Source organism: Podarcis gaigeae (assembly GCF_964106915.1).
Source record: "Podarcis gaigeae genome assembly, chromosome: 2".
Taxonomy (NCBI): domain Eukaryota; kingdom Metazoa; phylum Chordata; class Lepidosauria; order Squamata; family Lacertidae; genus Podarcis; species Podarcis gaigeae.
This window is the reverse complement of record NC_139679.1, coordinates 3,341,383-3,364,479: the sequence shown is the minus strand read 5'-3', so window position 1 is coordinate 3,364,479 and position 23,097 is coordinate 3,341,383. Positions and strand designations below refer to the sequence as shown.

Below are 23,097 nucleotides of genomic sequence, written 5' to 3'. Positions count from 1 at the left end.
TAGGAGTAGACGGTTGCAGTCTGGTAAAGGCAGCAGTCAGTAAAACACAGCAAGCTAGAGAGAGGGTCAGAGCCATGGCTGATGGCTGCCTGAATCCAGGGCTGCAGCTGTGGGAGAAGCAGGACCCTCTTGGCGTGTGAATGCTGTGAGCCCCTCCACTGTAGGCTCAGGTTGTATAATATGTGTATTATATAAACCATATTTCGTAAATACACCACAGACACTCTTGTGCCTCATTTCCAAAAGGAAACACAGGCCCTGGGTAAATGTACCTGAAACCCCTGGAATCTTACACTGCTCAGAAATTGGGGTGGTGTGCAACAGTGCCAGTTCAACAACCTAAGTGGCATCATTATGAATCAGTGACTCAGCCAAGTACCAAAGCTTTGCAGCTGGCCGTGTTCTGGGTGGAAACAAGACTCTGGAAGGTAGCTGCTTAATTATTTATTTGTAGGTTTATGTCCCCCCTTTCCTCCAAGGACCACAAGACGGCATACGTGGTTCTCCCATTCTCCATTTTATACTCACAACAACCCTGTGAAGTAAGTTAGGCTGAGAGTGTGGACTCCGCTAGATTGGTAAAGAAAAAGTGTTTTATATGTGCTGCATATGCAATATAACACTGTGACACCAGTTGGTGCTGTGGAGTCCCATCTTTCCCTATCAGGTTTCTCTGCATGAGTTTACAAGGTGTTTAACCGAATTGCTTCTTTGACCTGTCTAGATCCAGCCTGTGAGCTTGAGAGTGGAGTAGGGATTTGAACCCTGGTCTTCCAGGTCCATCACTCTGGCAACTGCCCCTTGCTGGCTGCATTGATTCCACGGGGTTTAACTTGCAACTACAGAAGCACCTAAAGGACAGGCCGCTGTTGCCACTGTTTCTGTTTGGAAAGCAGCAGCAGCAGCAGCAGCAGCAGCAGCAACGAAAGCGCCTTTTAGTGGTGTGGGACGCACTTTGCTGTGGAATACAGGTTGGGGTTGTAATGACTAGCGCCTCCCCACCGCCCAAGGCAGGTGTGTGCACAAGCACAGGCAGCAGGAGCACAATATCCCTGGGTGGGCCTCTTTCTTTTTAGTATCGTTGAGTAAATAACCCTTAGCAGTTGCTGCATTTCTAAAAGTACTGTCCTGAAATAATTTTAGCTCCCCGGTTAACCTTTTTCTTTCAACTTGTAGATGATCAGCGAACATGGAGGTTGGGAAATGTTGTGGTAAACTGAAGAGTCCCATAATTAAATGAGACTGCAGAAACTCAGCTTTAACTTAAGAGAACCTTAAATCGAGGTTCAGTGTCTAATTGAGCAAGACAGTGATGGTCAAAAGCGTCCTCCTTCGGCTGACAGTACAGGGTTGTTGTAAGCTACAATCAGCCTTCCATCGGCCCGACGTTTCTCAGTCTGCGCCTTCCCACCGCGATACAGGAGGGCAATCATATTAGGGAGAGGAATTCTCCAATTCCAGTGCAATTAGAAAAACAAACAAACTCAAAACTCAACCATTCGCCATTGGCGGGTGGTCTGGATTTCCCATTCTATCGCCTCCGATGGGCCGCTCTCGCCAGCGACAGGTAAGTTGAGGGCCTTTAAAAATCCTGTTTTTCGCCTCCCTAAAGGACCGGCTCCGGCCCTCGCCTCCCTCCCCACCAGCGCTGCGGTCGGACTGGCTTCCACGTGCTGGCCTCCCCCGCGCGGGACTGACGCACATCCTGCCTCCCACGCGGCCAGTGGCGCGCGACGCGCTTTGCTCGCGGGGCTGGCAGAAAGGAGCGCGCCCACGCGCGGCCTCGCCGCCCCTCCCGGCGCTGCAGGGAAGCGGGCGCGGGGCGGAGCGGGCGCGAAAGAGCCCCGAGGCGAGGCGGGGACCGCTCCCCATACTCTCGAATGGGGAGCGAGGAAGTAATGACAGGCGGCCTGCAGATCCCCCTCTCCGATTTCTGGAGGTTTGGGCAGCTGCAGTAGCAGCAGCAAGGAGAGATTTTTAGCCCCCCCCCCCCCGCTCCTGAAGGCTCACCATCTCGTTCTTCTAACAGGAAGGCAGGCAGGCGTTGAGGGCGGCCCTGGAATCCCTCCAGCGGCGGAGCGTAGCCTCCTGCTGCCCGGGGCGGGGCGCGGATGGAGCCCCCGGCGCCCGCTGCTCACGCCTGACCCGGAGAAAGTTGCCTTGGCAGCATCCTCGCGTGGCGCCACGCAGCCGATGAGAGGGCGGCCAACTTGCGGCCCACTCTCCTCTCTCCAGCCCCGGGTCAAGCTGGACCTGGAGGTGGAGCTGCACGGTGCTGCCCCCCCCCCCAAAAAAAGTGCCAGCAGAGCAGTCCGCCCCCCTTGTTACTAAGTGGCAGAGCGCCTGCTTTGCACGCAGAAGCTCTTAGCTAGCAAATCTAGTTAGGAGCTAGTTAGCTCCTTCCTGAAATCCTGTGAACGGCCCTGAGACCTCCAGGCTGTATATAAATTCAATAAATCATCATCGTCCTGGTCAGTATAGACCAGAGATGGGAACTTCTGACCTGTGAGCCAGAGTTGGCCCTGGTACAGATCCCAATTTGGCATGTGAGGCCTGTATTTATTGCCAAACCATGCTCTTCCTCCCCATACCTGACGTCTTGTGGGACAGAAAGAGGCACAGCTGGATTGGCTGTGCAGCTGTTCACTGCAAAAAACAACTTTACCAGCCCCGTTTTTGGTGCTTGGGAAACACCAAGCACACGGCCAGCAAAACCCCTTGTGCTGCGGTTCCCAGGCACCCAGCATCCATATGGCTATTGGGCCCTTGGGAAGAGCTGCGCAAGGAGCTTTGACTGGTGAGTGGGAGAACCCACCTGTCAATCATTTGATGTCAGGTGATTGACAGGTGGTTTTCCCCACCCACTTGTTAGAGTTGGCCCAGGGAGGTGAGGACAGAGAAGGATCTGGCCAAAAAAGGTTCCCAATCCTGTTATAAAGCCTGTTCAGCATAAAGCAGTTCCTATGCTCTTCAGAAGAAGCATCACCATAGCAGAGGGGTGTGTGATGTAGGAACCCTTGGGTTCTTTCCTCAGTTCTAACCGAGGAAGAAATGCCTCATGTTTACAGCTGGAATGCAGTGCTTCTGTGTTCTCTGCCCCACTCAAGATGACCAACCATGGATTACCAGTAGTTACCCACAATCAGAAGTGGCTAGTTTCCCCCCACCCCCGTGCACTCATATAGAATGTGGGGGAGGGGAAGGAAGTAGTAGAAGTGGATTGACATACTATTCTGGATGAATATGGAATGGGTGCAGTGTATATGTGGCATCAGAGAGTCATACGTGTCACAAACTGTAGTTATGTATATGGGCAGCAATCCTACAATTACAGACAAAGAGTTTTGGACATTAATTTGTACAACTTGGCAATGTATTAGAGCTGCTATCTCATGCATCCCATTGAACAGTGGGTCTTTCTTCCAGGTAAACATGTGTAGGGTTGCATGGATAGCCTACTTTAATGCTTTGCAGGTACTTTCTCCAACTACTTAATCAGTTAACTTTGCTAAATTAACTTTGCCAACTGATCTGTTCCCATCTGAAGCTGAAATAATCTGAATGGCCAGCTGTCAGATGAAGACTTTCCTGAGAATACTGTATCATGAAAGCAACTAATCTGATTACTAGTTTCCAGTTAGTTATCCCCAAAATTATCAACTCTTTAGAGCTGATGATTAGAGTGATAATTTAGAGTGCCAGTCATAGATCTCTGCTACTGAGAAACTGTTCCTTTTGAGATACACCCAAGATGAAGGTAGACCAAAGTTTATTTTGAGGATGAAGGGGCATATAAACATCAGTTCTTCATTTGGGGTGTTCATGCATGTAGCTCTGTGTTGAATAAGGCGCTAGGAACCAACTTCAGCCACATTTCCACAAGCTTGAGTATATGGCAACTCAAGTCGGAATAACAGAGAGAAGTGGATGAGCTCAGAGACTGAGGTCAGACTGAGGTTGGAGAAGCTCATGGTTTCTTGTGAGAGCTGGCCAATCGTGGGGTGTGCAGTAGGACTGTCCTAGCACTTCACATCAGCTCAGTTTACAAGCTATCCCTCCTCTCCCACTATCGCAGTGAGTGTGAAATTCCCTACCCAGGTGCAGCAAGCCAAGTGCAGAGCAGTGGGCAGCACGTGGGAAGGGCCTTGACAATTATGCTATTAAGAAAATATTTGGCATTAAAGAGCCGGGTCACGTGGGTTGAAAGGATGGGATTGTGAAGCATTTGCATCCCACATAGGCTTGTTGAAAAGGCTGCCGTCCACCCCCTGAGCCTTTCCTTCCCACTAATATGAGCCTCCCGGAGAGAATCAAAAAGGAAAAGCAATTTAGATCCGTTCTGAAGTAGGGTTGTTGCTTTCTTTCCTTACAAAGGCTCTTAGGCACTTGCTTAATTTCTCACACTCTGAAGCCAAAGACAAAGAAGCCTTTTCTTGCTTTGATGAATTTTACGCACACAAGCATGCTTTAGGCTATTCCTCTTGCTACAAAGGCCTACCTTTTTTGCAAAAGAACCAAGTCAGATATCCATCTATGCATGGTACATTGTGATGCCTTGGTGGCACTATATCCCACCTTAGAGTACCTATGCCTCTCAGTTATGAGCATTGCATGAAAAGCTATCTCCAGCTGCCCAGAGGAAAACATTGGGACTTTGGCTCTGCCAGTGTTAAAAACATCATAAACAGCCTTAAATGTACTGAGTCAGATCAATAGCCCTTCTACCTCAGTGTTGTCAACACTGACAGCAGCTCTTCTGTGTTTCAGACCTCTGCTGTATCAGGAGATGCATTCCAAGCACTGACACAGCTACATTTTGCATTTAAAGCAGGAGCACTGATACTCAACGGCAGCCCTCCCTGAGCTGCACAACTATCCTTGCTTAAAGTGTCTCAGCCAGCACTGGACACTTAACTCTAGGATGTTAATCTTGCCTGGTTCCTTTTTATTCCCCAAGCACCTGCACTTATGTAGCAACCTTTGAAGGTTATTCTTTGAAGAAGAGATTTGCTTTTACAGTACATACTGTATGTTCTTGTTGGAAAAGGGATGCACCAGCAGAAAGTTCAGGTAACAGTAGCCACTGATCATTATCAGTGCAGGTATCTGTTTCATGACGTGCCGGACTGAGCCCATCAAGCTCCTTTTTCGTTGAGTCACTTTTTGCAGCAATAAACTCAACCAGCAAACCAGTTATAGAGAGGGATTTCTGAGAAAGCCATCTTGAATTACAGTACATCAGGCTGGACTATCAAAACAGGTTGAATGGCTCCTTTCTCAGCTAGAATGTGCTCCTTAATTCTTGTGAGGTCTGTTGTGCTCCAAGGCAACAAAAAATAAGGAAGAATCCCTGTCTCTTACCCTAGCACTTTTTTTTGGTCAAGGTCTCTTTTCCTTTCTTAATCTGACTTCCATCCTGTTTTGTTCCTCTGAGGCCAGGGTCTCTCTCTTTCTGGACTGCTGGACTGGTAGGATAGCGATGTGACCTTGGCACGGGAACAAGGGTTATCCATAGACATATATTTTAGATAGTGTGGGTGTGAACATGCTGTTCTCACAGAGCCTTGACAGTCATTATCCCTGCTGGGGAGACTTACAGGGTATGAAAATAGGACAATGAACATAACAAAGCAAGAGAAGATTTCGCCCTGAAGTGAATAAGTTAGTTATGCCTCTGAACAGTTCATGCACTCTCTCTTGATAATTCCCTTTCAAATGAAAGAGACTGAGATTGCACTCCTAGAGCCAATTACCTAGGAGACGTAAGACCCATTGAAGTCACTGGGGTGTGCTGAGTAGATAAACATAGGATTTCACTTAAAAGCTGCATAAATACTTGGCAGTATGTTCCACTGAATCAAATGGGGTTTACTTCTGAGTAGGTTAGCTCAGGTTAGATTTATTAAATTTATGACCCACATCCTACACCAAAAAGTCCTGAAACAAGGTCTGTATAGTTAACGCTATGGTTTTCCCAGTAGTGATGTATAGAAGTGAGAGCTGGACCATAAAGAAGGCTGATCGCCAAAGAATTGATGCTTTTGAATTATGGTGCTGGAGGAGACTCTGGAGAGTCCCATGGACTGCAAGAAGATCAAACCTCTCCATTCTGAAGGAAATCAGCCGAGTGCTCACTGGAAGGACAGATCCTGAAGCTGAGGCTCCAATACTTTGGCCGCCTCATGAGAAGAGAAGACTCCCTGGAAAAGACCCTGATGTGGGAAAGATTGAGGGCACAAGGAGAAGGGGACGACAGAGGACGAGATGGTTGGACAGTGTTCTCAAAGCTACTAACATAATTTTGACCAAACTACGGGAGGCAGTGGAAGGCAGGAGTGCCTGGCGTGCTCTGGTCCAGGGGGTCACAAAGAGTCGGACACGACTAAACAAAAACAACGATTGAACTCAGTCCCTTAAATAATGGCCTGCAAACTGATAAGCAGCATGGAAATGGGAGAACTGCTAAATAAATAAATAAATAAATAAATAAATAAATAAATAAATATTGTATCCTATCATGTTCTTAAGTTGTGTAAGATAGAGCCTCAATCAATATCATGCAAAAATTCTGTGTGGTCAATACCATGTGCTGCTTGTCTTATGAAGCCCATTTGAGCTTACTTCTGACTAGACTTGCATAAGAACAGAAATTCTAATCTGAGATAGCAATGGGGAAAATTGGAATAGGGCAATTGGTCAATCCAGAACACTTTTGTCTCTGATTCTACCCATCATTGGCATGCAGCCCCACAGAGATTACTCCCCCCTCCTGCCATTGCCACCACCAGGGGAATGTGGTCCCCCACAAAATAAAGATAGCCCACCTTTACACTAGAGAAAGCAGCAAAGAATTGCTGGGCTTCTTGGAAGCTATTATTTCTACATTGCAACAGTTACTGTTTTGCTCCACTCCTAACCTTGTCTTTTTATTGCCCTAGCTTCTGACAATATGACAATGCATTACATCAGAAAATTATTAATTTCTTTCTCCAATTGTAAATGATTACAAAAGCAATAGGAAACAAAGCCCATTAACGTTTAATGGTTTAATGTCATTTTTACTCCCCACTATCAGGTTAAGTATTTCCAGAATTCGTCTTAGTGTTTTCCTTCCTCCTACTGCAGGAAACACTGGAATTTCCGAATTCAATCATGCATTCATATTTTTGACTTCACTGGAGGGAGTATACCACCACTCTTTATATTTTTGGAAAAACAATAAAGTGTACCAAACTATAAAATGAACAATCCTGGATATAGCCTCTGGCTAGCAGAAGCATTTGTGTTAAATGACCCCGAACTTGGCCCTGGGCCAGTGGGTGCCTGGGGCTACACATGCCACATGCGCACATGCGTCTGACGTCAGTATACCCACTGATGTGCACGTGTGACATCAGCAGGGCATGCTGATATTGGACGCACTTGCTGCAAGCGTGCTGACGTCAGGTGCACAAGTCCTTGTGGTGTGCACAGCCCCAGCACAAAAATTTGCGGGTGCCTGGCCCTTCATGGGAAATGTGGTGGGAGCTGGAGAATTCAAGACCAGGTGCCTGTGACCTCACACCACACTTTTAGGTAACAATGTTCTGTTGTATTTTGAACTTTATTTTTTCTAAGTTTAGTGTGCTCGTTTTTATTTCCTCTGGCAATTACAGCTACAGGGAAGTGATATATTGATTAAGTTTGGGGGGTTGAAATGGATAATGTCAGCCTTGGCTGACAAATGAGAACTGAAACCTAAGTGATGTGAGCTAACTTCCCCATCAAAACATGTATAGAGGTTTCTGTTATATTAAGAGCTACATTGGAGACATCCAGCCATTGGAAAAAATATGGACCCTCCCTGTTTGTCTATGGTATACAGCAGAGCTTTCCAAACTGTGTGTCACAACACATTAGTGTGTCAGCTACAGTGTGTACATGTGTCATGCAAATGCTTCCTGCACTCCTCCCAGGGCTGGAAAGGGGTTAGTTTAACCTCCAGTTTGCCAGTAAAACCTAATTACTGGGTCATGAAATGATGCATGTCTAAAAAGTCTGTCACCAATATGAAAAGTTTGAAAAGCTGTGGTATAAAGGGAAGTCATGCTCCTGCACAAACATATGCATCAGTTTCACCTACTTGTTGGTTGCATACACACTATACTGGACCTTTAAAGCACATTCAAAGCACGTTTCCCCCCTCAAAGAATTCTGGGCATTGTAGTATCCCTCATGGAATTACAATCCCAGCAGCCCTTAACAAACACATTTGAAAATGTGTTTCAAATGTACTTTACACACTATGTACGGGTATATTGTTCTAGACCTAATTTCAGGGGGCATGGGGTAAGAAAAAGGGGCAAGGCTTCTTGCACCTGCATATATTCTTGAGCAGGGCTTCCACTGATGGGACTCCATATATTAATCCTGCCCATCATGTGTACATGTTAGGAGGGAGCTGACAGGCAGCACACTTGGCGTACAGCTGAGAGAAATCAGGCTCGCAGTGAGCTCCTTTATCTGTTCTTTGCACAGCTTCGCTCTCAAAAGATGGGGTGATGGCCACCAACTTTGAAAGAGGATTAGATAAATTCTTGGAAGATAAGCATGATGCCATGTTCTCTGCGATTGAAAGCCACTGTGCCGTTGCTGGGAATCACAAGTTGGGTGAGTGTACTTCAGGCAGCAGGATCCACAGGGGCAGCAGATTCTGATGCAGATCTTTATTCCCTCTCTTCTTCCTGATCTAAATCTTGTGGTAATTATACTTTACAGAATTTTATAAAACTTAATTTTTATTAAAGATTTTATTGGTTTACAAAGGGACTGTCTCCTTATGGGATAGTTTCCAGGTGTATATTACTTTTGTAATTTAAAGTCTGCCTTCTGGGATCCATCTGTGAACAGAATGTGTGAGTAAACTCTTTTTATACTTTTATAGAAGACTGTGTCGTGTCTATCTTTTTATGAGGGACTAAATGGGAAATTACCAAAAGGAAAACGTATTTTAGAGGCTTTAGCAAGCCTGAGCAAATGCATTAGCTGTGCAAGTTTAAAAAGGGGAATGTTACTCTGCTAAATTGTGGAACATGTTAACACGAGTTGGAAAGGATATAAACAAACAATATATCCTCTCCTGCATCCCTGAACATTCCCACAAGGTGGAGTCGTTTTCTTTCCCTCCACTTGGAGATATTGAATTCTAACAGTTGAAATCTAAAGCGAGAGCTGAAACTGCCACCTGTCACTCAGGCGGTTGCTCAGCAACGAGGTTCAACAGCTGCCTGCGCAGCAGCGCGCGCGTGAAGCCAAAGTCGCTACGATTTACGTCAGACATTCCCCCTTGGTTGCTATGTTGCCGCTTGAAAACGGCGGCGGGGGTTTAGCTTTAAAAACTGTTCCTCTGATTGGCTGACAAGGGACGTCCGCAGCCCAATACGTGTCTGGGGGCGGGCTCAAGGTCGGGCGATTTGACTTTGTCGTTGGCTAGAGAGCCAGCAAGTTTTGCCGAGAGGCGTTACCTCACAGAGGCCGCCGCGGCGATAGGCTTGCTGGCACGTCATTCAGCGTACCGTCAGGCAAGGCGGCCTCGAGAGTTGGAACTCCCGACCGCGGCCGCGCTCGAGCAGCCTGCCATTGGCTAATATCCCTTTCGGTCATGCGCAGGGGAGGCCGCGTGGCGGCGAGTCCTGCTCTCCGATAGGTTGCGAGAGGAACGCGGCGAGAAAGCGACCTTTCGGGATGGGCGGCGGGTGAAGGCCATGGCGGGAGGGACGAACGCGGCCTCGGAGCGGCCTGGGCTTGGCCGCCGCCTCCTCCTCCTCCTCCTCGGGGCCGTGGTCCTCGTGGTGCCGGTGGGCGGCTCAGGTAAGTGGGTAGGAGGGCGGCCCTCGTCGGCCAGGGCGGGCCCCTCCCCTTTCCCCGTGCGGTTTCCCCGCTCGGAGAATCCCAGGAGCTGCGAGGGTGATGCCAGAATCTCGGCTAAGCTGCCTTCCCTTCCCAAGGCAGGTTTCGCATTTCTAGCCTGAACCGCCCCGTGATCTTCGGATGAAGCGCGCCAGGGAACATTACTGCTAGTAAAAATAATTAACACGAAATGGACAGTTTCTTTAAAATGCTGCAAATGCCACCCAAATCAAGACAGCATAACTTATCCGTGGTCTTGTTTGGGAAGTGAAGGAGAAAAAAACATGGTGGTATGTGTAGAAGGTGCTTGTGTACATGCATGTCCATGAATGTGCAGGCTCCCTCTCATTGTCCACTATGTGTAGATTTTGGGGCACCAAACCCTGTGTTAGTGGCTGCTTTTAAGTTGCCTATTGCAGTTCATTGGTGTGGTATAACTTGTGTGAAAATGAATAGTGATGTTTTGGAATTTTTTGTGTCCTCTTGCTAATACTGCTCTTGGAAATAGTGCTTTCTTGGTGTAGGCTAGAGAGCATCATTCCAGCACCTTACTGAATAGACTAATCCTGATCTACCTTTTGTATAAAACAACCCAGTTCTCTCAATTCTCAGGCAGCAACGCTGATTTCAGGCAAAGATCTTGCTAATGTCTTTAACGCAGTCCTTGGTTATTGTTTGAACTCAGTAGATAGAGTGCTGCCTCTTGAAGATCATCGCATGCAAAAAGAGAATTCCTCTAAGCAGTTTTGCTACACAAACAAGGTGACCCCAAAATGGCATGACATATGGACCAGAATTCAGGTAAGAAATGGAGTCCTTTAAGTTTCTGGCAGTTGACGAACCTCAGCCGAACTTTCTGTCTGCATACTTGCTAACAAAATTCAAGGGAACTAATCCTAGATTATGTAAATCTCTGTTAAGTAGCTACATGTAGCTTTCATAAAAACCTCCATTGTCTTTTGTTTCTCAGCATACTGGTTGGGAGTGTGTGGTGGATGAACGATATGGGGTGCTGTGTAATGCATTTCTCAAGGCTCAGAACTGGAGCCATGATTACTGTTGAAGTGCTCGACTGTGTTACTGTGAAGCTAGTTTTGTATACACTCATACCTCATGTTAGGTTTGCTTCAGGTTGAGCGTTTTCAGGTTATGCTCCGCGGCGACCTGGAAGTACCGTAATGGGTTACTTCCTGGTTTCGCTGCTCGCACATGTGCAGACGCACAAAATGACATCACTCGCATGCACAGAAGTGGCGAATCGCGACCCACGCATGCATTCTTTTCAGGTTGCGAACGGGCCTGTGGAACGGTTCCCGTTCGCAACCAGAGGTACCACTGTACAGTATAGTCAAATGTTTTCTCTGTGCCTTCTCATTCTGTTTCAAGTTGTATTATACAGTCATTAAAACTTTTATTCAAAAGAGCATTCTGTGTTATAGAATGATGTTCATAGGTTCAGGCTTTGAGAAAAATAGATTGTTATCATGGTTGGAGATGAAAGTCAAAGACAAGGTCATCTCTTGGAGCCCCAGTTATGCTGCAGATTGATGTAGCTGACAAATAGGGAACCTGTAGCCCTCCATATACCGTTGGATGATATCTTCCATCATCCCTGACCATTGAGTATGCTGGCTGTGGTTGATGGCATATGGAGTGCACCAACATCTAGAAGGCCACAGATTTCCTATCCCTTAGTTAGTTACTTATCTCTATGGGTAATGCAAACTCTCCATACACTATTTGTGATTTACCCAACTACAGTAATGGTTGGCAGATGTCTGTGCTTTCCCTATTGGAGCAGCTCTATTCTTTTCACAGTATTTACCAGCATTACATAAGCTGAGTAGTATTCTTCTACCCAGGTAATGGAATGTTGCATACCTGAGCTCCAATCCTAACCCCACTTAGCTGGGAGTAAACTCTGTTGAATTCAGTAGGACTTACTTCTGAGTAGACAAGGTTAGGATTATGCTGTTAATCTTTCTTCCTTGCTGGGTGCCTTTTTTATTTGTGGGAGAGGGTTGGCTATGCAGCTACTGAAGAAGAGAAGTTGGAAAATAGAAAAGATTGGTTGAAGATGGCACAATAGCCAAGGGGAAGGGACTTGTGATGTCATAGGCAAGGTCAAGTAAGTGCTCGCATCACTTTGAACAATGGAGATTCATACTTGTTGCAGCAATGATTGCAGTTACTATCACTGGTGCTTAACTGCTTGTGTCCTGGGAAACAGCAGTTTCTCCATAAAAGGATGAATAATTTAGTGGTGACTGTTGCTCCTGCCCACCCACTTGAGCCACGGTGTCTGGACAGGCCCTCAGCCTTGATTGAATGGAATACTCACACAGTCTCTTGTAAACTTGTTTTGCTGCTCAGTTGTTTGCATAATGAAGTTCAGCATTGGAACTTTGGCCATCTGTCTCCTCATTCTCTCCCCATTCTGATCCTGATCCTGATTTTTCCCTTTCTGATCCTGTTCCTTCAAGTGAATGCTTCTACTTTTCCTTTATAATAATTGTACATTATACCAATCTTACCAGCTTCCTTTGTTGGCATGCTTTCCAAAAGCCCCTTTCTCTTCCTTAGTACTTTCCTCTGAACCAGCCTGTCATTCATCTTTGTAGCGTGCATTTCATAATGGCACATAAGTTTTGTGTTGTTTATTTAGATACCACTTGAGTGGTGATATTCTGATTTTTCTGTATTTTAATGTTGGAATCTCCCTTGTGGCTAACCCTTTCCCACCTCTGTCTTTTGCAGATACGAGTAAAAAGCAGCAAGATGATCCGAGTCATCCAGGTGGAAAATGAAGAAAAGCTTAAGGAACTGGAGGGATTCAATGTGTGGAACTACATTGGCTCCTTCTTCAAAGAGAAACTCAATGACACCTATGTTACTGTAGGTCTCTACAGTAATAAAACTTGTTTGAAAGTTGATGTGCTTGAAGAAGGCTCCAATTACACCATCATCGTTGCTCGTAGTATGTCCTCTTTTACCTTAGTTGCTGGCTTACTGGGGAAGCTGTTAGTTGTGCATCTAGTACTGCTAAATGAATTAGATTAAGCTGCTTACTTCCTGATACTGTGAACTGCAGGCCTTCTGGTTGCACAGAAATGTAGTAGTGATGCGAGGGCAGGAATATCAGGACACTAGCTGGGCAAGTGAGTTATGTAATCTAGATGCTTTGTACTACATGTGGTGCCATAAGTAGGATGAATACCAGGATTTCATGCTGATGTCAGAGGCTTCACTATGTCAGGTTAATGGAGAAGTTGATTCATTTTGTGAGGGCCAAATAAGTCGCAGTGACCCAAAGTTCTTTTTTTTAGCTTTTTAACGAGATGTAAGTTTGACTTATATGGTATTCTTCTGGTTTTAGTGATCTCTTACCATTCCTTGTGAAAACCTATGCGTCTAGAATATTTTCTATTGCAAAATGGACACATGACACTCGTATACCAAATGTTTTTAAAAAGTAGATCCTATTGCTTAGTGTGAAATTTCAATTAATGATTGATTCTTCTATACTTGGGTGCAAATACCCATCACTTGTGAATGACACATATGCATTGATCCTGTATATATTGCACAGGAGCCTGGCCATTTCAGTATGCATGCACCTTTTGCAATTAGTGAACTGCTGTGTGTGTATTATCTCAGAGTACCAAAGTTTGAGTAAAGTCAAACTTTGTTCAGTTCATTTTTGTCTTTTACTTGGGAGGGATGTTGATGGTGAGAACTACTATTTTAAGGAAAAGTATTAACTGCTTGAATGAGTTATGTGCTATGCTGTGTTGTTTCTTCTTGGTAAGTTAGTGAAGGGACAGGTTACCCAAACCCAGGTAACCTGTCCCTTCATTAGGATGTAGTGTGCTTGTTCCTACAGTAGATCAGCATTCTTATGTTGCTGCACAGGAACTTTGTACTCTGCCCTTTGAATTAATTTTAGATTTGCACAAAAGTATAGGGTGCTTTTGGATGATGCCTATGAAAGACAGGAAGCGGTCATCACAAGTGTTGTGTGTCTGGCAGTATTGCTATATGAAGCCTCATCATAAATGGGCACTTGGTCTGACAGCATTTGAGGTTACCTTACACCCTAATCCAAAAGATTTAGCAGCTCAAAGGTCAGTTCAACACAACGGATGAACTGTTTCATTTTCTTGCAGCATTTGATCCCAAGCTCTTCGTGGTTACATTTCTGGGCCTTCTGCTGTTTTTCTGTGCTGATTTGATGAGCAGGTGAGCACTGTAATGGGCGGCAGAAATGCCAGACATAATCTACTGCAGCCATCTGCTTGGCCTGTAACAGCTACCAGATTGATCTTTCCTGTCTAAAGCAATGGTAGTAGGTTATATGGTTTTTGTTTTAATAATGAAAGGCTAATGCAGGGGTGGGGAACCTCAGACTCAGGAGCAAAATATTCTCCCCCATCCCAGGTCTCTCTGTCTGGCCTTTGAGACCCGGGACTCAGGACTGCCTGTCTCCAGCGGTGCCATGGCCAGCAAAGGACATGCTGCTTCTTTGTTCCACGGAAAGTTGCCTTTTGCTCTGCTAAATCATGGCTATGCTGCCTCCAGTGTCTCTCTGGACTCATGGCTTTGTGGGCTTTGCCAGAAGCAACAGAGAGAACAATCTCCACCTCCACATGGCAACTGTAAACTCCGGCTTGTTACCCAAAGGCCAGCCAAAGGTTTTGGCTCTTGGTGTATTCCAGCCATTTTCCCTTGTTCTTGTGGCGTGTGTTGAATATTTGCTCGTCCTGACAACCTTTGTGGACGTATATATGTTATTACTGCACAGCAACTGAAATAATTAACAATTGTCTTTGCAGAAGTCCACTTTTCTTCTATTCGGCTGGAATAAGCATCGGCGTGCTAAGTTCATTGCTAATTGTCATCTATGTAATGTCCAGAATGGTGCCCAAGGTGAGTGAAAGTACTGTTCTATTGACAATACTAGACTCTTTGGCAACAAGCATCCAGAAAGCCACGAGTTCAGAGTTCATCTTTCCAAATGTTTCAGCTTTAATTTCAAGTGCTTTATTCAGACTGTCCACGGCTTAAAGAACATGCAGGACACATTGACCACCCAGTCTTGGCTAGAGAGATTGTCTTCCATACAACTTTGTTGTCCATATTCCTCCTTTCACTGTTTTAAGTTAGCAAAAGGAATGAGTGAGATGGCAGCAGCGAGAGGAGAGGAAGCAGGATGTACAGCGGTGCTCTTTCCCTTGCAAATGAGGAACTGACAGATGCAATAATCATTGACCCTAGAGAGGGGAATAATTGAAAATAGGGAAAAGAGAAACATTTGCTTGCTGTGGGCAGATGAACATGGCTCACATCATCACAGAGTGGGATTTTTATTGCACCCTTCTCAATATATGGCTCTTGCCTGATATATAGTAGCTCAGAAGCACTTCAGTGCACGTTTTTGTTGGAATCTGGACTAACTTAATGTGATAAATACTTTACTACTGTGGTTGCCATATATACTAGAAAAAAGTTAAATGATTTTTGGCAGTGTGTGTATATGTGTTAGTGGGTATATTCCATTTTTGCTTGACTACATTCCGCCAGCTTACCATACGCAAATTCAAATGTTAGTGGTTGTGCAACCACTTTTAAAAATCCCAGTTGTAGTATTTTGCAATGTAGGAAAATCCATGCCATCAACCGCACAGTTCAAATGGTATATTTCCCTATGAGAAAAAAATGGGATTCAGCAAATGAAAATGCCTGTCTTGGGACAAGTCTATTTATCTGATAGTTAAATAGCTGCTTGAATTGAAATTGCCTGTTTCTTATTGTGCTTCATATTTCATATTAGTGGGTAAAATGGGTAAATCTGTGTCTCAGTGGTATGCATCAAATGATTTAATCCTCTTCTGTTAAAAAAAAAAAAGAAGAACCTCTCCCTGCATGTAGAGTGCTGGGAAGAAGGGTTCTAGTAGGGCATGTTGTGTTGTGTGAGCCCCCACCAGCAACCTGCATAGTACAGTCTACATACAGGTTTGCCACTCTACTTGCTGTTGTGAGAACTAGGCCAAATGCTTCTCATCAGTCCCTACCAAAGAACGTGGCCTAACTTTATCTTGCCAGGCTATGCTGAAATATGCCTGCCTGCCAGAACCCAGCCATAGAATTTAAATTGTGCAGTTTGCATATGGTAACAACCTAGTAGTGCTGTATGCCTAATTTAGGGCAAGCTGGATTGTCTGCTCTGTCGATAATGCGAAAATAGCTTGCTTGTTCTTTTTGTGTCCTAGAAAAGTCCCATCTACCTCATGCTAGTGGGAGGCTGGTCTTTTTCTGTTTACCTTATTCAGCTGGTCTTCAGAAACCTGCAGGAGATCTGTAAATTGTACTGGGAATATCTGCTGGGTGAGTATTTCTTGACTTTCTGTGCTTTCTTTTTCATCAAAGCCTGTGCCTTGGGCTATTCTTCATATTTTTGAGTGAATCTAGAATTATAGAATCATAGAATTTTAGAATTGGAAGTAGCACCAAGGGTCATCTAGTCCACCCCCTGTAATGCAGGGAAATGCTCAGCCTCCACACTTCATCCTCGGCTCCCAATTAGCTTGAGTAAAGAGTTCCTAGAGATCTAATTAAGGCAAATTTAGCTGCATTGATATTTGTTCACACCAAAATGACAGCTAAAAAGTGTTCAGCAAATTCTGCTCAAGTATAATTTGGAGTCACTTAAACAGAAATTTAAGTAAAACTGGTATTTGGATGGTGACTCCTAGTGGGATGAGGCACTAGGGTGGGAGTTATGAAGGAAATAATGGCATCAGCTACACTACTGGATACAGTGGTACCTCGGGTTACATACGCTTCAGGTTACAGACTCCGCTAACCCAGAAATAGTACCTCGGGTTAAGAACTTTGCTTCAGGATGAGAACAGAAATCGCACGGCAGCAGTGGGAGGCCCCATTAGCTAAAGTGGTGCTTCAGGTTAAGAACAGTTTCAGGTTAAGAACGGACCTCCGGAACAAATTACTTAACCCGAGGTACCACTGTATTGCATGTGTCTTGAAAGAAACCTGTTTCAGGCTTCTAGTTATGCAGTCCTTGTCAACCGTACCAAACCCTAACTTGGTTTTGATCTTGAGAGGTTTTTCCTTTTAATATCCCATGTGAGGAGAAGCACGCATTGTGAGCACAGGAGTCATTGATTTAATTACACTTGGTATGATACAACCTTTCTAGATCAGCATCCCATTCATTTTAAGGCTTTTTGGTCCAGTCTTCCTAGAGCAGACTGTGTAAAAGACCTGAGTTCTTGGCTTTTGTTACCTTCTGGAATCTGCTGTTGGCAACATGTTTTAATCCTCTTGCTGTTAGGGAATAGTCATTGTTTTCTATCTATTTCTGGCTGATTTAGCACATCATTTTGCTTCCTGGGGTGGTGCTTCATTCATTAAGTCACTCACTGTGAGGATAGTTTAGGGTCCAGATTAAATTAAATTAAATTAATTCTTGGAGTATCTCTTTACGTTTCTTCGTTTATTTCGTTTCCTTTCTTTGCAGGTTACTTGCTCGTTGTAGGGTGTATCAGCTTTGCAGTGTGCTACAAATATGGGCCCCTGGAGAACGAACGCAGCATCAATCTCCTCACTTGGGGTTTGCAGGTTCTTGGCTTGCTTTTCCTCTACGCAGGCATCCAGATACGGCAGATCGCCATCGCACTGATCGTAATTGCATTCTGCACTAAAAACCTGGAGTACCCAGTCATGTGGGCCTATGCTATCTACAGGTGACGGATGGGAAGCAGGGCATTACTCATCCTAGAAGGCACAATCCAATAATAGACATTAATAGACTAGTAAGATAAGGTGTGTGCTTGTGTTTGTGTGTATGTGCTCAAAACACAGTGAAATTTCTAACATGTACGAGAGAACAAGGATTGCCTCTTCAAAGATCATTTACTATATTTCATTCAGTGTTAGCCAAGACTGTAGTTTATATCTGGATAATCAGAAGGAGAATGAATACTTTTGCATATATATACAGGGAGTGTCTAGACACTCCTGTAGAGGATAGTTGCTCAGAATGGGATGATTGTTGTTAATCATTTGAACACTTAAAATTCTGGGGCACTGTGCAACAATCTGCTGTGCAGCATATTAGATTGCAAAACTATATTGTTTATTTAATATACTAGTGTAAAGGAATGGCGAGGAAAGCAGGCAAATTCACGTACCAGGTGTTAAAAGTTATAGCAAGTTATGTAATTGGGTAAAGTTTCTTCTAATGACCAGTTGAAATAGGTGCTATGGGGACAGTGTTCAAAAAGCAGGACCCATTGACTGGATCCCAGCCAGCTCAGTCAGACCTCAATCTTTTTTTTTTTTAAATAATTTTTATTAAGTTTCTGTTTAACAATAAAGAACACATAATAACATAACATTTTCCAGTATCCACATTTCATACACTTCCTTGGACTTCCTCACACCTCTTGTTCCTGCTTTCTAAACTCAAAAATTTTAACAGCAAATTATTAACTTATTTTAATTTATATAGTAAGGTTTTCCAATATTAAGGTCTCAAAATTTAAAATTTAGCCAGTTAGGAAAGGGCAGCCATTGCCAGACGGGCCACCTCCGGAAGTCCTCAGTCAGACCTCAATCGCAGCATTCATGTGCCACTGTAAACCATCGTTTTACTCCTCCCTGATTCTCTCCTCCTTCGTAAGGTGGGGCAGAAACAAACCATGATCCTGGCTTACTGCTGTGCCCAAACAAGGATTATGGTTTGTTTTGCTCCAAAGTTTGCTTTCTCATCATGGTTTGTTTGAATAAAACAAAACATGATCTCCAGTTCAGATGTGATGCCAAGCCAGGGATTGTGGTTTGTTTCCTTTGCATACTTAGTGGGGAGGAATGAAGCAGACATATTTACAGTAAGCCATTACTTATGGTTTACAGTGATGTTTGAACACATCCATTATCTCTTTTTTCCTCCCTCAGGTGAAGCCAGGTGAAATGGTAGCTGATGGAAACAGTTTGTGGGAGGGGGAATAGCTAACCTAATGCTTTAACCCCCAATTAATGGGTATGCTTTTGCTCCATGCAGCCTGTATGGTGGAAGCTGAGTTGAATTGTTGGTGAGCTTGCTCTGGGCAAATATGGTCAAATGGATATTGTGTTGAAACCATTAAAATTGGGATTTCAGTTGCTGGATTGAAAAAGACCACTAGATGGTGCCTTCAGAGATTTTTGCAAGCTCTGTCTCCCTCTAAAGGCTAGCATCATGTTTAGATGCCTGGGTCCTCCTGCTCTCTGTGTCTTTTCTTCTGTCAGGTGGGCCTATGAGCATAGCATATGAGAACATATATATTTACAGTGGCATAGCGTGGGGATGCAGGGGGGGCCGGCCGCGCCGGGCACAACATCTGGGGGTTAGGGTTAGGGGGCGCAAATCCACAGGTTAGGGGGCGCAAATTACTTGCCTTGCCCCGGGTGCTGACAACCCACACTACGCCACTGTATATTTACAATACCTGGCAAACCTCTTTTCAATTGAACTTTACAGCAGTAAGACACAAGAGACGTAAGACTCCTCAAGGCATAAAATTTGAGGCTGGGAGCGAATTGCCCTAAAAAGACAGTCTGTAAAAGGTCTCTCTTTGGGTCTGGTGTAAGAAAATGACACACAGGTCTGAGGTCTGTTCAAATGTCTACCTAGTGTTCACTAGCTCAAAGAATACCCTACTCCGATTACTGCCAAATTGTGTTTAGTTGTTGTGCATCACAGGACTGTCTTGGGAAGAACCATCAAGATAATGTGTAAGACTAGTGGGATAGAATCTTTCTGAAGAAGGTCTAGTCCTAGCCCAAAATCACAGACTTGTGCCCTTTTGGTACAGACTCCCAGTTGCACCCTATTCTAGTGAAGCTCAAGAGTAAACACTGTTTCCTGAGCTGCTCTAGGGTTCTTGGAAGGCACCAGACTTTGATGTTCAGACTTGCAGCTGCCACTAATGTCATTGCTATCCTAGCAGGAAGGTCTCCACAGCCCCAGAAAAGCCCAGCCCACCACGTCTGCTGACTGAGGAGGAGTACCGGATACAGGGGGAGGTGGAGACACGCAGAGCCCTGGAGGAATTGCGGGAGTACTGCAGCAGCCCAGAATTCTCTGCCTGGAAAGCAGTCTCCCGCATCCAGTCTCCCAAGAGGTACTGTCCAAGATGATTGGAAGATGGGAGGGGAAAGCTGCATGGTGCTATGGGATCCTTATACCCTTTGGGAGCCTTCAAAAGGGCAGCCTGATTACAAACTCAGCTATAGGAGGGAGGTGGGATCTGGGGTAGTTAAGGGAAGGGGGGGGAATGAGATGCAGGTTTGAAGCTGGCTTCTCTGCTAGTGCCACACGCCAGGAAAAACTACCAAGTGTGCATTGCTTTATTGAGTGCATGCTACACATGGGGGCTATTCCCCTGGCCATGCTTGCAGTTTGGACTTTGTCTGACAAATTTTAATTGGCCCATGTTACTTGCATTTCATGGCAGGCCATTAAATCATACTCAGACATCTGCTGGTTGCTGCAGTACTCTCACTGCTCTCTGCTGGTTTTTCCCCAGATTTGCTGACTTTGTAGAAGGTGCTTCGCATGTGGTCCCCAATGAGGTCTCTGTCCATGAGCAGGAATATGGGCTGGGAGGTTCTTTTCTGGAGGATCAGCTCTTTGAAGAGGAAGATGGAGAGCGAGACTACAGCTTTGAAGAAGAGGAATGCGTGGACACCTTTTGGCCCCAGAATCATCTGAGTTTCTGAAACAAAGCTGGCTAGTATTCATGCAAATAGATTGGTTGGTAATGCCCCTTGTTGACATGGGGTAGGAGTTGCAGCATTGCTGCTCTCATGTTAGAGTGAGCACATGTATACCTAGTCTGCTGTGGATGGCACATACAGAACAAGGTGTATATGCTTGGCAGACTGTGCAAATGGGCTGGGGTTCTATTAAAGCCCTGCTGCCTACACTAAACAATGAACCGAACATGCAGTGAGCTACACATGGGGCAGAGTCCTGGACTCAGTATCTTGTGGGCTGTGAGTGAATGAGGCTAGGCAACTGGGGAGCAAGGTGGAGTTGTGACAGTCTATTTAAAACCTGCTGATAATGAATTATTTTGCCTTGATTAGACAGGGGCTCCAGAGGAGGGGCTTACACCAGTGTGTAATGTCCAGCTGAGTTAGGGTTTGCCGTAAGTACCTTAGTTGGTGTCCTACTTTGTTTCTTGGAAGCCCAGAATGCTGTCGTCCGAGGTCTGACTTTTCATGGTGTCTGTGGTGGTCAGCAGAGATAGTGCCCCCTTGGTGGCTCCTGTGCTTATCATCTGTTAGGCAACTCTTTATGCTATCAAGCTTGATCCTGTGCTTGGCACAGTTCTTTAATGAACAGCAGGTGACCCACATGCATGTTTCAGCTCAAACAGGATTTTGTCTGCTTGCAAACAAGATGCAACCAATTTTTTGGGGTGGCCTTCTACTGCTTTCTGTGTTTTTGTTTGTTTTGAACTAGTTTCCTCCCAACATAAGTTTGCCTGTATAGCTCTCTGAAGCTGCTATTTGGTGTCAGAAAGGACTAAGTAACTGATACAGGTACTATAACAGGATTTAACTTATGCCTTGCTACTTTCAAGCACCTGTTTGGCCCTCTCGTTGCCACCTCGCTTTAAAAATTCTGACAGCTAAGTTAGATCCTCGGGGGTTTGTTCCTTTTAGCAGATGCAGCTTGGCACAATCTAATAAAGAGCTGTTAAATGTTATAGGCGACTAAGCCTATCAAATTCTACCACCTTTTTAACTTCAGGGATAGTTCCTAAAGAATTACAGACACAATGGCAACCTGATTCACTTAGGTGTAGGTCCTTATTATTTCTTGAGCCTTTTTCAAATTAGTTTCTACAGAAAAATGTAGCAAAGGCCTACATTTTCAAAATGATACATTTTCCAGAGATCGGTTGAATTGTATCTTCCAAGAGTGGGTGGCATGAGGCTCCATGAAGTTCTTTCAGGAATAACTCCCTCAAAATAGTTGACAGCATGACAGAGAACTGGACTGGTTATATGTGCCTTATTTACCTAGTCTTGGAGCAACATGAGCAAACACAAAAAGGTGATAATAGCTGTCACGTCCTGTGTTCTGGCTATTCTGTTTCTTCTCTGTAGCCTGATACTTGTGCAAATGCTGCCCAGTATATTTCGCAGAACCTGGTCAGCAGGATTTTTGGGATCGAAATTCTTCCTTTTCTCCATATTCAGAGATCATAAAAACAATATAGTTGATCAGAAAATGGGGAGAACTTCATGCTGTTGGTATACATTTTGAGTGAATTTAGTTTTACAAGACACATGTGACTACTGAAAATCACAACCCCCTGTCTGCATCCTGCTGCCTTTCTCCAAAATGGTACAGATTATCCCATGCCCTGATGTACTTTGCTGTACTTTCTCCACTAGCTGCAGCTAGTGATGTGGAACACAGAGAGGAAATGGGATATGAAACAGTATGTGTAAAATGTCTTCCTCCTAGTGTTACAGTCAATACAAAATGCTGAGTTCACTTTGTCGCAAAATACTTGATCTATGCAAATTGGGGATGTAAGCCATTACGTGTTTCTGGGGTAGAGGTGGAGGGGAATACCTCCTAACTGTGGTCAAACTGCCTACAGACAGGTTTAAATAAGTGTGTGTTTCTCTTTTATTTCTTCTATGAGGTAGTCAGTATTTTTAAAAAAGTTACTTTTGACTGTGAATGTACTGATATGCCATATCAATGCTTTCTCGGTTGTGTAGTGAAGGTTAAGATTTTTAATAAAGTCTTTTTTGGTAGAAAATGAAACTTGTGATGGTGTGAGGGGTAGATAAACCTTTCCACCTTCTTATGGAAGGTTTAGTAGATACCTCTGCTTTGTTTTTTGTCTAAAATTGCCTCTTGATTGTTCCAAGCAGCTATTTGCTTGTTGGACTGCTCTCTAGCATTATGTACAATAAACCACTTGTGAGTTGGAAGCTTTATTGAAGAACAACAACAACCTGCCCCCAAACATGAGAATCATCTTGCAGGTGGTGACTGCTGTTATTGCTTGATCAGAAATGCCTGGTCGATGCTTCCTTATACAGCAAGCCTGCAATTTATGCCGATCTAACTTGTACACACTATTTTTTAGCCAAGGGCTAAAGGCACTGGTCAAGCTG

At 44.6% G+C, this 23,097-nt stretch overlaps 1 protein-coding gene across 4 annotated transcripts; it reads left to right on the top strand.

Annotated features, from left to right (window-relative positions):
• The first annotated feature begins 9,543 nt into the window (after positions 1-9,543).
• Positions 9,544-22,911, top strand: NEMP1 (nuclear envelope integral membrane protein 1). 4 transcript variants are annotated; one of them, XM_083729229.1, is made up of 9 exons: positions 9,544-9,849; positions 10,574-10,689; positions 12,646-12,865; positions 14,055-14,127; positions 14,721-14,814; positions 16,158-16,272; positions 17,426-17,651; positions 19,896-20,072; positions 20,478-22,911. In XM_083729229.1, the coding sequence occupies exons 1-9, from the start codon at positions 9,744-9,746 to the stop codon at positions 20,668-20,670; spliced, it is 1,320 nt and encodes a 439-aa protein (XP_083585355.1). In that variant the 5' UTR covers positions 9,544-9,743; the 3' UTR covers positions 20,671-22,911. The 4 variants fall into 4 exon arrangements, with proteins under 4 accessions (XP_083585355.1, XP_083585357.1, XP_083585358.1 ...); XM_083729231.1 differs by having other exon boundaries at positions 9,545-9,849; positions 10,577-10,689; XM_083729232.1 differs by having other exon boundaries at positions 9,546-9,849; positions 10,577-10,689; positions 19,899-20,072.
• Positions 22,912-23,097: the final 186 nt, after the last annotated feature.

Excerpts from the sequence above, each read along its gene's own strand:
- NEMP1 (XM_083729229.1), top strand. The coding sequence starts at position 9,744 with ATGGCGGGAGGGACGAACGCGGCCTCGGAGCGGCCTGGGCTTGGCCGC. Across the intron at positions 14,128-14,720 it reads TGTGCTGATTTGATGAGCAG|AAGTCCACTTTTCTTCTATT; the intron begins GTGAGCACTGTA and ends TTGTCTTTGCAG. Across the intron at positions 17,652-19,895 it reads TGGGCCTATGCTATCTACAG|CAGGAAGGTCTCCACAGCCC; the intron begins GTGACGGATGGG and ends TTGCTATCCTAG.